The sequence below is a fragment of the Alexandromys fortis genome, unplaced genomic scaffold, assembly GCF_014885135.2.
Source record: "Alexandromys fortis isolate MF-2015 unplaced genomic scaffold, M_Fortis_MF-2015_v1.1 scaffold_2_1_26212458, whole genome shotgun sequence".
Taxonomy (NCBI): Eukaryota; Metazoa; Chordata; class Mammalia; order Rodentia; family Cricetidae; genus Alexandromys; species Alexandromys fortis.
Genome location: NW_026067930.1, coordinates 18,894,541 through 18,908,733, shown reverse-complemented (window position 1 = coordinate 18,908,733; position 14,193 = coordinate 18,894,541). Strand labels below are relative to the sequence as shown.

The 14,193-nt window shown below is 44.8% G+C and overlaps 1 protein-coding gene across 1 annotated transcript in view; it reads left to right on the top strand.

Annotated features, from left to right (window-relative positions):
• Window positions 1–2,439: 2,439 nt before the first annotated feature.
• The window catches only part of Mal2 (mal, T cell differentiation protein 2), a 26,827-nt gene continuing 15,073 nt past the window's right edge, over window positions 2,440–14,193 (top strand). The window contains exon 1 of the mRNA XM_050145133.1: window positions 2,440–2,689. Coding sequence (XP_050001090.1) covers window positions 2,561–2,689 — 129 coding nt within the window. The 5' untranslated portion in view covers window positions 2,440–2,560. The remainder of the gene's footprint in view (window positions 2,690–14,193) is intronic.

The window sequence follows — 14,193 nt, the reverse complement described above, 5'->3', positions numbered from 1 at the left end:
TCGAAAAGTGTGGCGCTCTCAAATTCCCCGTGGTAAAATGGCTCCAGATGTAATTGCTCTATATGAAGACAACAGCAAGTTGGGAAGCAGGACTGGCAGAAGAGTCGCCAGTGTGAGCACTGAGTGGGGCGGGGAAGAGCATCCCTATTATTCCAGCTGGTTCAAGCGGCTGAGGCAGCAATATAAGGTTTGAGGCCAGCGTGGGCAGTTTAAGCAAGACTCGGCCACAAAATATTAAAAGAGGATTAGTGTCTAAAGCAGTGGAAATGTACCTGCCTAGCATGGGCATGGTCGCAGATTCAATGCCCAGAACATAAAGAAATGATAGGAGGAGGAGGAGGAGGAGGAGGAGGAGGAGGAGAAGGAGGAGAAGGAGGAGAAGGAGGAGAAGGAGGAGAAGGAGGAGAAGGAGGAGAAGGAGGAGAAGGAGAAGGAAAAAAACATTAATGGTCAGTATGCTGGGGACCATTGAAATGGATGAGAAAAGTGGCACTATTAAGAAATCAGGGTCAATCAATTTTATGAGGAGGAACTGGGAGTGTGGGGAGGAGGGCGCTAGGCGTATTGCCATCTTGAAGAATAAACTGGTATAGATAGCAGTTACGATAAGGAGCCTATTCCAGAAAAGCATTCATTTTTGAGCATATATGCTAAAGTAGAAGAAAGGTGCACAGCAGCTTCCTTCATTCTGCTCCCCACACTGCAAACCAAAGTAGGTATGGGCAGGGAAGAGCAGTACAGCAAGGTAGATGCTGGAAAGGATGTAATTACAAGGTTTCCCTTCGTTAACAACTTTAAAATATACACACTTGAGGCTTTAAGTCACGCATGGGTCTGGACACTTCAAGTTTGCTCACCATGATACTTTGGGCATCTTGTATGTAGTTACTGAGCATCTCCATAAGGAATTCTCTGAAAGGGCCTCACATTTGAGCATCCTCTAAGTGCTACCTAGGCAGCAAATAAATATTTCTTGCCAATCAGGGTCTGGGCACAGAAACGTTTGTCAATCAGACAAATCAATGAAGAAAACTTGAGGTTTCTTATTAGACAAACCACACACACAAAATGCCAGAGAGCAGTGACTAACAGGTGTGGGTGACAGGAGGTAAATGCAAAAGGTTTCATCCACACCCTCCTTTGTGGCTTTTACTCTGGTGTCACCACCACACCTATGAGTTTCATTCATTAAAATAATAAAGACATAGGGGAAAAACCTGTTGACAATCTATGCAGGGAGCAACAAGCAGTTCAAGAGCTATACTTGATAGAGCAGAACAAGACTCAATTTGGAGAATGTCTGAAATATGTATATAATAGACATACATATACATAAACATATATCTATGTGTCTATTATACATAGACATACATGTGTATATATGTACATATGTCTATTATACATAGATCTACATCTATGTATGCAAATATTTAATTTTTTGTTCTTGTTGCTTGTCAGGGTCTTCCTAAGTATTCCTAGATGTCTTGTTACTGGTTATGTTGGCTTCAAACTCAAGGCAATCTCTAGCCTCAGCCTACGAAGTGCTGCTAATCCAGGCAGGTGCTGACATGCCCGGGTTAGCTATTGCTTTTTCCACTTGATCTACTTGTGTGCTGATGTATGTAATTTATCTTCAGACGATCTTTGAGAAATTTCCCTTCGTTTCTTCCACTTACAGAACGTTAACACTGAAACCAAAAATATAGGGCGGGATGCAAGGAGGTAAACTGAGGCAGGGGACTCATACATATCATCCTGGTTTTTCTTTGTTTTTTTTTTTTAATATTTGCTGAATGTTAGAAGGCGGTGGCAAAGAGGTGTCTGAGGGTGAAATGAAAAGTGTTTGTGTGGAAATGTAATGCGGGTAACATCGTATGTAGACAGCAATGATATAGATCTCAAAACTGGAAACGTAGCTGCTGACCTATAAGCTACAGTTTCAAGATCGCTTCCTGTGCACTGAACTTTTCTGTCCATCCTTGACGGATATCCTCATAGGGATTTCCCTGAAGAAAGCAGGAAAGACTCCAAGTAGCCCTCCAGCTACCCACTGCCAGGCACCGACTCCAACACACCACACGACCCTGGTGGCATATTTAAAATCCCATTAGCGTTCCCTTTAAAAGACGCACCCCACTTTCCAGGTGTGCCTGGAGTTTGCCTTCTGAGTCACAGCTTCTGTTCCTGCCTAGATGGGGAAAGTGGGCGAGGACGGGCTATGAGAGTCGAGTGGGATAGGCAGGTGGGACCCCTTTGGCGCAGGGGCAGCAGGTGATCCGAAAAGCCCTGGAGAGCTGTGGAGTGGGCTTTGAGGCTGGAGCGCACCGCACCTGTACGGGTGACCCTTGCGGGCACCAGGGCGGAGGCGCGCTCACCTGTGCCCACGTGACGGGGCGGAGCTCTGCCAGCGGAGGGCCCGTGGCCACGCCCTCTCCGCGAGTGGCACGCCCGGACCCCGCGAACCGGATCGGCGGCGGCGGCGGCTGCGGCCAAGCCCGGGAGGCGGAGGCGGGACGCGGGAGGCGGTGGCGGCTGTGCGCGGAGACGTAGCAGCGGCAGCATGTCGGCCGGCGGAGCGGTCCCGCCGCCCCCGAACCCCGCTGTGTCCTTCCCGGCGCCCCGGATCACCCTGCCCACTGGCCCCGACATCCTGCGGACCTACTCGGGAGCTTTCGTCTGCCTAGAGATTGTAAGTGGGGCAGCGTAGGCGACGATCGAGCCCCAGGAACAGGGACAGGCAGCAGCATCTTTGCCCCCAGCCCGGTCTGGCCCTCGGTGTCCTCCTTCAGGCTTCTTCCTCTAGAAGTGACCTTTTCCTGCGGGCGGTCTCGGGGGTCCTTTCCACGCTGTGCCGCGGCCTCTTGCCTGGCACCTGTTACGCGGACACCTGCTCGCCGGCCAGGAATGGAAATGTCCCCTAGAAAGCGAGCAGGCGAAGGGCCCAAGATTAGGCACTTGGGCAGGAGAGGGGTGCTAGCGCTTGGAGGTGGCTTGGGGACTCGGCTTTGGACAGGGTCTATGCTTGGCTAGAGGAGGAACCAGCGCCCTCGGCCCCTCCTGTCGCTAACCTGCCATTTTGTTGGGTGGTGCAAAGGTGTACCAAGGACTGGGTGGCCAGGAAGCTGCTAGGATGTGGAAAGCCTGGACGGGAGGCTCCAGGAAAAGGAGGAGGAGGAGGAGGCTGAAGCCTGGGTATGGTTTTCACCCCTCTCACCCTTGCCATCGTTCGTGCCCTTTGGATTGGGGAAGAGCAGGGCGGGGCGAAAGGTGAGATTGTAGGTGCAGTTGGCGGTGTGTAATCAAGTGGGCGTGAGAACGGTGGGGCTAAGTGGAAGCGAGGCTGTCAGCTAGGCTCTTGCCTTTGCACCTTGTCCTTTTTCGGTTTACCTGAGAATTCCCTTCTCAGAACACTTTGCTTGGCCCTGGAAAAGTTGATGTCACGGGCCTGCCCTGCCACCTTGTTGAACTAGACACTTGAACTTAGGAAAGGAATGCTGTGGCGTTGGGAGCTTTTGAAGCTCTTTGTGGACAAGTGGGGAATGTGTAAATATAAATTGGGCAACGGAGGTTGCATCATGCCCGGAGAATGTCAAATAGAAAGAAGTGTTAGCAAGGCGGGCCCTTTCCTGCAGGCTGCTTTTGTTTGCTCCGTTTAGGGTTTTCATATCACTGGTCCTCTGCTGTGAGTTTGCTTAACCTGGATCTGGGTCACTCCGGCTTCCCTTTTGTGCTGTGGAGCCGAAAGGTTTTCTGCCCCATTATCCTTAGGTAGCCAAGCCACCTTAGGTTTAGCTCAGATTGGAATCTGAAAGCGGAGACCCAAGCGAGTGAGTCACAGGCTGTGGCAGCTGTCCTCAGGTAGTGGCTGAGGCTCAAAGCCCCCCTAACGTGGGTTCAGGTCTGAGCCCAGTTCAGCAGCATAGGAAGGAGACTGAGATCTTTCTCAGGCATCCATAGGAGAGGAGCAGGGAGGAGATGACCTTGGACCAGTCTCTAGGCTGTCGGGGGACACAACCTTTAAAACAGGAAGCTTTGGAGAAAGAGTCCACAAATTCCGGGCTTCTTTCCTGCCATATTCAAGTTCCACATGCTTGCTTCCTTTTTCACGGGTTTTTCCCACGTTTTCACCTACTTCCTACTTACGCTGAAATTTACAGAAGCTCCACATTAAACGACCGATTGAAGTTAGTGCCATCCTCAGCAATCGTATACATTTAATCTCAAATTTGATATGTTGGTTATGTTTCTAACTATATTACTCAAATATATATAATATAATTTTTGGATAGAAATGTGCATACATATATGGAACACACTCACACATAGGGAAACGTATGCGTAGAAGTCTTACCCACGTGTTACCAAATCAGATGGCACGCAGGACCCACCTGTGGAGGTGCCCCACTTTACGGAACACAGTACTTCTGAAGGTGAACAATCCGAAGAGGTGACTTCTTGACCTCCCCTCGCCCAGCTCCCTATCTCCTTTTCCTATCTACCGCAGTAGTTAGTTCTCAGCCCTTGCTGTATTTAATGACTTGGCAGCTTTGAAAAGTACGGTTGCCAGCCCAGACTAATTAAACCAGAATCTCTAGGGGAGCACCCAGAGTCAGCTAATTTTTCCTGAAGGTTCCCTGGAGATTCAAATACACAGAATAACTGCAGCCCACTGATAGAGCCTTTGGACCAGGCTCTGTAGAGAGAGAAATTTAGAGAATTTTCCGCACAAACGTGAATGTTTTGGTTTGTTAGGATGGATAGGATGATTAGATCGATCCTGGAAATGCCGGGAAGTATCCTGCACACTTCCACTACACAAAAGTGGCCTGCTTCCTACTTTCTCAAACTTCTGCTCCTCTGGCAACTTACCTAACCCTGAAACATGCTCAGACTCTTATCAAAATAGAAGAGTCTCTTTCCAGAGCCATTTGGACTTGCACTTTTACATGTGTGTGCACACATATGTGTGTGTGTGTGTGTGAAGTCTCATGCCTGTATGTTCAAGTGCCTATGGAGGCCAGAGGATAACCTTGGGTAGGGGAGGGCATGCTCTTTCCACAATGCTTGAATGGAGATCAGAGGAGAACTTCTAGGAGTGGGTTCTCTCCTTCCACCACGTGGTTCCCAGGGGTTAACTTCAGATTCACAGCCTGGAGGCTAGCTAGGCACTGTCGTCCCGAGCCATCTCACCATCCTGTCAACTCTGTTTTAGGCATAGGGATCAGGGTGAGCAGGATCTCATACTGGCCTGTAACTTGCCGAGTAGAACAGGCTTCTGGCCAGGGATTAGCCTGTCTCTGCCTGTCTAGCACCAAGATCACACATCACCATAGGCAGCTTTTCCAGGGAGTCCTGGCGGTTGAGGTAGGGCTCTTCAGGATTAAAGTACAAACACTTTACTTAGAGTAGGCAACCTTTCTAGGCCCACATTTTAATTTTTATACCCAAACATCCTTCCAAGTTGAACTCGACGGTATCATTTACCTCTTCCCCAAAACTCCTGTTACCTCTCCCCAGGGGAAGGATCAAAATGTACCAATGAAACCAGTGACCTCTGGGATATGAGAGGCCACTTTGAGGCGAACCAACAGTTCCTTCTTGGCCCCCATCCTTCTGGAATGCTTAGTGATACTGGATCATGAGATTAAGAAAGCAGTCAACAGTCAGCCTTGGTGGTCTTTTACCTAGAATGCCCACTTCAGGTGACGTACAGACAAGAGCTAAGTCATTCGTTTAGAGCAGCTTTATCCCTAAGTTTCACAATTGCCCTGGGATTTTTTTTATTCCTAAGTCACAGGCTCCCATGGCTCCTCTTTAGAAATTATGCTCCCTGTAAATTAATTGTGAGGATTCTCTAGGCACAGTCTCAAACACTAAGTGAACTCCAGCCTGGAACCAATTATTTTAGCTTCTGGTGATGTTTCTGGATGCCTCTAAACTCCTCTTTAATTTTAACCTTCCGTCGAAATCCAATTGCCTCCAACATTTCTTCCTTTTGTGTCAAAGGAAGATTTTTGCAGATGCTGTGCAAACTGCGTTCTGGGAGAATGTTTTTATCTATCAGTAGGAGACCCAGCTAATGAGACAGTAGTCTTGGGATTCAGTTTTCATATTAACTTTGCTCAAGGAATTTAATCCCAGTCTCTGGTCCCCGTACTGCACTCGTGACTCTCTGAAAATAGTGCCTGCCACCAGAACCAAGTCAGACAGCTTACAACATCTGTTTCATGAGCAAGAACTCTTCCAACTTTGCATCCATGATATGCTTTTTTGAGATAGGTATATTCTGCTACTGGTTTCCTAACTTGCCAGACCTTTGGGTTTGGCCGAAGCTATCCTAACCCAATGTCTCTTTACCAAACATCTGTAGGAGTTTAATACAAAGTTGATATTACAAAACCAAGTCTTTTAGCTCAGGCTGAAATTCTTAACACCAAAAATTATCATTTTCAGGGGCCAGGGCAAAGGATCAATGAGTAAAAGACTTGTTGTAAAATTGGAGGGACCTGTGTTCAAATTACCAGAACTCTGGGAAAATCTGCCTTCTGTGCTAGTTTGTGTTTGTAGTTGCTCCTGTGTGAGATGGTACGTAGAGACAGCAGAATCCCTAGAATCTCATGGGCCAGAGAGCCTCGCCTGGGCAGCAGTGAACAACAAAACAGACCCTGTCTCAAATGATGGGAAAACAACGGGAACACTGAGGTCTAACACCCAAGGCTGTCCACACTAGCACAGTGTCATGCAATGCCCACACCTGTTCTCATGAATGAGATGTTACCATTTGCAAACCCTCTCAGTGTTTCTGGAATGACTGTTTACTGACTGTATACTGTGTACAAAACTGATTAGATGCCTCCTAACCTGAAAGCCCCTATAATCTAGTTAACAGGATGGATAGATGCATGCATGCATGCATGCATGAGCAGACGGTCAGACAGGTGGGTGGGAGAGAAAGAGAGATTTAGATGTGTGTGTGTGTGTGTGTGTGCACGCGTGCGTGAATGCATACGTGTGTGTGTGTGTGTGTGTTACTTATATTTGGGGGAGAAAACCGAAGCATTTTCTGTCCAGGCCTAGTTGTAATAATATCAGAGTGTCTTTATTCTTGGACTACACAAGATACTTAGGATCCTATTCCCGATGAAATTATTTTATAAAATGTGTAAGAAGAATCAAGCATAATACTGTTTATTGTGGAAAACAGTAACTGATTTATTCAGTGACTCTCACAGCTTGGGTGTTTAAGAAAACACCTTCAAATTATTTGTTTAGATTTTTCCTTATGAGAGGAATTTTAGAACTTGTTTTCCAAATAACTGTAGTGCTTTAGCACCAGAGTTATTTTCCTTTATTTAACATAACATATTAAAGAACATACTGTTTATTGGGCCTTCTCTCTGTGCCCTGGGAATCTGTTGACTAATATGTAGTGTTTGCCCTTAAAAGACGGTGTGGAGCATGCTGCTCCACGCCTTTCATTTCCACCTTCAGGAAGCAGAAGCAGATGGAGCTCTGTGAACCTGAGGCTGGTTGATTTATGCAGGGAGTTCCAGGACAACCAGCAGATACTTCATGAAAAACTTGTTTCAAAAGAAAAAAAAAGTGTGGCAGGAGATAAAAGCCAAATATCATTTGCAGTTTTGAGAAATGCTGAGGTAGGCTTATGAAAATACTCTGAGAAAGAGAACATTTGACTACTGGAGAGTTAGGACAGGGAGCTTTAGTGGGATAGTAACATTTGAGGTTAGCCTGAAATGGTGAGACAAAATCCCAGATAGAAAGGAAGGCAAACACAAACCTCAGAGAAGAAGAAGAAGAAGAAGAAGAAGAAGAAGAAGAAGAAGAAGAAGAAGAAGAAGAAGAAGAAGAAGAAGAAGAAGAAGAAGAAGAAGAAGAAGAAGAAGAAGAAGAAGAAGAAGAAGAAGAAGAAGAAGAAGAAGAAGAAGAAGAAGAAGAAGAGAACGCTAGCAATTGTTAGCATTTGGCATGACTAATGAGAAGACGGGAAAAGGAAAAGGAAGATGCTGCTGCTGGCAAAATGGAAGCTGAGGTTTGCTGACAAATAGGTCAGGCTTTGAATACGTTCTCCATGGAGCACTGCCGATAACAGGGTTAAATGTGGTCAGACTTGTGTCTTAGAAATCTTTAATGAAATTTGTTTGTAAAACACAAAGATTAAGGTTAAAAGGAAAGATCACTGTGCGTGTGTGTGTGGGGGCTCTTACTATTACTATAGTTTAGATAAGATGTGATGAGACTCTGGAATAAAACTGAGGTAAAGAAGGATAGAGAAAGGAGAAAAACCCAAGGCTTAGCAGGTCGACTAATATATGAACTTGGATACCCTCTTAAGTGATACTGGGCGAGGCTGAAGTATAAGATGTTTCTGAGATAAGCACAAGGTGAGGCTGATGGGAGGGGAAGGGGCGGAGGCAAATGCAGCAGCCACGCAGAGGACTCTGGGAGGTTATGTCCAGCTATTTCCAACCAATGTCTTTGAGTATATCATGACTCCTGTGTAAATGCTCAGGCGTATAGAGCTTTATTTCCTTGGCCAGAAAATAGATTTTGATTGCAAAGAGACACTGTTTGAAGCGGATTAGGAGACCTAGCAACCAATGTGTTTGCCTCTCTAGATGGGTTTTTATCCTATGCATACGACTTTTTTCTCCCCCTGTGCCTATGCGTTGAAAATCTCTAATCACAGGGAAAAGAGCCTTTAACTTTTTGAAAGGGAAAGTGTGCCAGGGCCCCTGCCAGAGTGCATTGTTCAGCATTCATGTTCCATGACTCACAGCCCTGTAGGAAGTATGAACTAAAAATTTAAAGACTTTGAACCAACTTGCTGAAAGGATTGACCTTGAGCTGCAAAGGGAAAGGTCAAGGGGAGGAGATTTGGTTTCTGCTGCTGTTTAAAGCTGTGCCTGGTGGTATGAGCTGCGGACTTGACACACATGCTGGCATGGGACTGAATTAAAAGGGCCCTGCCATGATGTCGAACTGGTAGCAGGCGAGTGTACTATGCATGACACACATGCAGAAGTCAGCACAATGCTATGCTATTGGCTTATGATACAAACATATTCTTCTAGAATATTCTAGAAGAACTGACAAGTGGGAAAAAAAGCAGTTAGGAAGCAGACATGCTCTTTACAACTTCAAATAATAATGTTTTTTTTTCTAGTTACACAGTTTGACCTGCATTCCTCATTACCCTGTTTTATGGAAGAGGGTTGAGCCCTTTTCATAGCGACTCTGTCTGATACTCTCAATTTTATAAGGATGAGGACTTTCAGAAGGAAAACAGTCAAAACAAAGAAAGAGAGGAGGTAGTGGTCTATCCAGTTCGTGCCAAGACATTGGCATACAGGCATTTTTAATCTACACAGCCAGGAGTTACCTACATGGAAAGGACATTTCAGAAACCAAGGGAATTGATAAGTACAAACACAAAGAGGCCAGAAGTTCGTTTCTCTCCTACACTGTTTGCTTTCTATTTTAGGGTTTGCATTAGCTATTTAAAAACTGACATAGAAGTCTGAGTCACATGAGGTGAAGATGATATTTTGTAGCACTGACAAATGCATGTCAAATGCAGAGCAGAAAGTAAAATCTATGTTGCAATTAATGGACTGTGTTCATGGACCAAGTCTATATATGTCTTTCCAGAATTTATTTTTTTCCCTAATTCAAAAAAAAAACCCAACAACAACAAAAAAACAAACAAAAGAAAACAAAGAACAAATCATGCTTGCTCTACATTAGTGTGATCTATAGCCTGTAACCTGCACCAACGCTAATCCAGGAGCAATCTGGATGGACGTCAGCACAGTTCACGATTAGGTGCCTAGGGGCTAGCCTGATCAAAAGTTACAGTGACTGTTTCAGTCCTATTAGGGTATCTGGACAAATGGGGAGCAAAAATGATTGAAAGTTGGTGCTGGTGAGGTATGTTTGCAATAGATGACCACTTCCTTCTTCCCCAGCATCCAAAGATCTTATGAGAAGTGGTGCTCATACTATAGTCACCAGAAAATCAAGGAGGACGTGCTTCTACTTGCTAGTCTCCTTACCTGTTCTTGACATCCATCATGTACTAGGAAATGGACTGGACTGTAGACAGTCATGCATTCCTGGGATCTGAAGTTACTCTTCCAGCACTTTCTTTAGAACTATTCATTGCTCGCTGATTGGTCTTTGTTTTTTTTTTTTTTTTTTTTTTTCAAGCAGGACACATCTAAACACCTTATGTAGAAAGTGTCCCCTGGGTTCCCAGTGTTCAGAACCATTTAAGGAAATGCCACCCTTTCTGACTTCATAGCCCAGTGGGTGATAGGCATGCGAGTCTATGATTCCAATCTAGATGTTGTAAATGGTCAAAAGGATACATGCATCAGTAACCACAGGAACACTGAAGATGCCTTCCAGCCAGAGAAGCCTTTCTGGAGGGGATGCTTCCACGGGTCAGCTATACAGAAATTTGTTATGTGGTAAGCAGATAGATGCATGGACAAGTGCACCTAGTTCTTTGTGTTTAGAGGATGAGGATGATGGGCTGGGATGCAGAGAAAGGGGGTTGCGAAAGCATTTCCAGAAAAAAAAAAAAAGGGAAGTTTAGGTGGGTGGGACCCAGGGTCTCTAAAATGGCTACCACTGGGCACAACTACATTGTAAATGAACTTGCATCGTATAGTCTATCTTGTCAAGGTGTCTACCAGTCAAAGACTGTATCTCTTAACAAGTATATGTCCAGTTTAACAAAAAAAAAAAAAAAAAAAAAAAAAAAAAAAAAAAAACCTTCCAGAATATAAATTGTTTTTAGCATGGGGTTCATTATACATTCTCTCTTTATGTAGGCGATAAATTCTAGACATGTTAAACATTTTTATAACTATAACATTCAACAGGTACCCAGTAAATAAGCACCCATTAAAACAGACGCACTTAACAAGTAGGTGAGAAGTTTGGAAGTTTCGGATGAATGTTCCCTGTGTTACCATTTAGCCAGTTTTACATGACTTGAGGCAGTCATTTGGAAAGTTGAAATCTAAGTCTAGAATGAACACTAAAGTTTGGTAAAAAAGCATATGCTCTGGAACCCAGTGCCAACTCCAGATCCCACATCGAGCATTTGTTAACTGTGTGGCTTTGACAAAGTTACTGAGAGCCCTGCACCTCAACTAACTTCCCTATAACAGGGGGCTCATAATATTCCTCAGGCTGTGGGGATGAAGTTGATAAAAAAAATAAAATAAAATTCTTAGAACCGATTTGGCTGTAAAAAGCCAATGTGTTAGCTAATAGTTCCAATATTGTATTACCTTCTCCTTCATATTCAGACTCTGTAGGTTTCGCTAGGAGACTTATTTCTGCACCCCCAAGCTTGCTGCTTGTTCAGTCTCCCTGCAGAGGAGAGATGGCATGGCCAGTTGTGCTGAAAACAAGACAACACAGAAAATTATTCTAAATAATTAAGTAGCTTTCTCTAAGGATAGGCCTGGTAATTTGTCTCTTAAGATTGGTGTCCTCTATTCTCCTTTCCAACATTGCTACAAGTTAGCCTGTTTACTTAAGACAATAGTATAGTATACAAAAATGGAGGTATCGAATAGGTTGAAAAGTTATTATCTAACATGTCAGAGCGTGTGCTTTAAAAAAAAAAAACACGTGTCAGGAAATCAGTGCCTTTTGAAAAGAAAAGAGATATTTGCTAAGATGACTTTTTTTGAGAGCATAAGAGAGTCCTTCAAACAGGTGATGGGTTGAGATGTTTGTATCCACACAACCAGAATCACAAATGTTGCATCCTTGCCAGGATGTTTTCTTGTAGGTCTACATATTTTTAACCGGCAGACAGTTCCTAGGGAAAACCTGCTTCAACTCCAACGGTGAGCCCGCAGGCAGGTGTGATCTGTAGGTGGATATCCACCCCTTGGTTTTCTTATGGGAGGAGTTCTCTAGTCAAGCCACACCCTTCTAGGTTACATAAGCCAAATGTAATCGACAAACATTTTAAACCACAAAAGTATCTGTTGGTTCAGAAATGAGTAGTGCATTAGTTTCTTCTCCATAACAGTGAGAATATAATATACCTCACTAATTCAACTGGAAGGAGGGAGAATTTATTTGGCTCACAGTTTGAGAGAGGACAGTTCATGGTGGCAGGGAAGGCATCGTGGAGCTCATGCCACGGACATGGACAGAGGGTCCCTCAGCTCTCGTCTAAGCAGGTAATAGGAAAAAAGCTCAAGCCAGAAAGAGAACCAGGCTATGATCCTCAAAGCCTGACCTGTAGTGACCAACTCCTTCCAGCAAGGCCCCAACCCTAAAAGATTTCCCAACCCCCCCCCCCCCACGACAGCCTGCAGAAGAACATTGCACATTCAGAGCATAACAGGTAACAAATTAATAACTTCTCCTCAAATCATAATTGAGCCCATGTGTGCCAGGTGCCTATGAATCTGGGCCAAAAAGATGAGGAGAGCCATCCACAAGGAAGCTGAAGAATGTTTCTAGAAGGCTTTCTCCTTTGTGTTACCTGGCTGTAGAGAAGCCTTTCGTTGGAGTTTGTGGCTTGGGTCTGCGAGCTCTGATGTAGTGGTTCCTTACAGAAATGTGGAGTGGAAGCACATTCCACACACAAATACCATGCTTTTCGGAACACTGGGGAGCAGCAGCAGACAGAGGTAGATGTGAGATCCGAATGTGGACTCAGATCCAGGATGAGAACGTGAGTGCACCGTGGCATTTTTAATTCCTTGCTCTCGCAGCATGCACGTTTGTCGTTGCCAGGATACTTTATCAGTTCTTCTCCCTCGGATTTTAACCAGTTCACTGCTCTCCTGTTTGTCCCTAAGAGCAGGACTCTCCTCTAGACAGGGGCACTAGTGATTGTCTCTTATTTAGGAAATGTTCCAAGCTTACTAAAGCCTGGAATTGGAAGCCAGTATTCTAAGCACAGGCGGTCTCACCTGAAGCCCATTTATTAGTGTGGAAGCCAGGTTGAGACACTTAGAAGGAAAGGTAACTTCCACCGAAAGGAAATCGTAAAGAAGGGAAGAGACAGTCAAAACCGGAGTGACCTTACAGCAGCAAGCTGTTCTTTGTGTGTATGTGAGAATGGGGATCAAATCCAGGGTGTTGTAGATGCCAATCGCGGATACTCTTGAAGTGGCCATCTAAGGTGAGCTTAATTGTGCCATCCACTCATTCACTTAAACGAGAGCTGAATTGCCCTCATCCACTGTTACTCAAAGCTAGCCCAGGAGCGGAACAAACACACGATGCCTAGAGTTGGTGTGTGGGTGAGGTTAATTGAGAAAGAAAGAACTAGCTAGCACTCATTCCCTCTCCTCCCTCCCGTTGCCATGCCGCCCCCACACCACAGATGAGGCCAATCAGATCACTTCTTCTGTAAGTACCAAGTTTCCTTTTCCAAGCTTGAGGTGTGGGAAAGGCTGTAATTTTGAGTTTGATAGAGCGGTTCATGTTAGGCTTTCTTGTGCATGTTAGGCTCCCTGCCCAAGCCTGACTTCAAATCTGCCTTACTGCCCACCTTTCGGGGCACCTCCTGCTACACTGCTGTTCCCCTCTCCCACTCCACAGGACTCACTGTGCTCAGTTCTTTTTATAACGCTTGCCACACTCTGTTCTGAATCAGATTTAATGGTGCCTATCTCTCCCTCAGTTAGAACGCTGAAAGCTGGGACCTCACCTGTTTGCTTTTTTTCTTGAATGTCCTTGCTCACTGTCCAGCAGTAGGCTCAGGGCCCATCTATCTGAGTTCAGGTTTACTAAATACTACTTTGATTCAAAGGATTACTTAGAGATGTGACCTTACCGCAATGCCTGAGCAATATGACTGTGCTTGTCTGTTTAATTTGCCTGTTCTAATGAATGACGGTCAGTTCTTTGTTTTTCATCACCCTTGCACATAGCTGCTCAGTAAATGGTGCTTGCATTAATTGAAATTTAATAATGATTTAAAATTCATTAACTGCATTTAGAGTGATATAACTTATCTGTGGGTAATGAATAAAAAGGCTTCTAGAAGGAAGACCCAGGGAAACAAAAGATGGATGCATTAGAGACATTCTTGCTGCCTTCATATATTCATTAAATGATATAAGAGGTGAGATAATATCTTTGAGGAACAAATTCTTTTGAACTCTCGTGATCACTGATAAAGTAGCA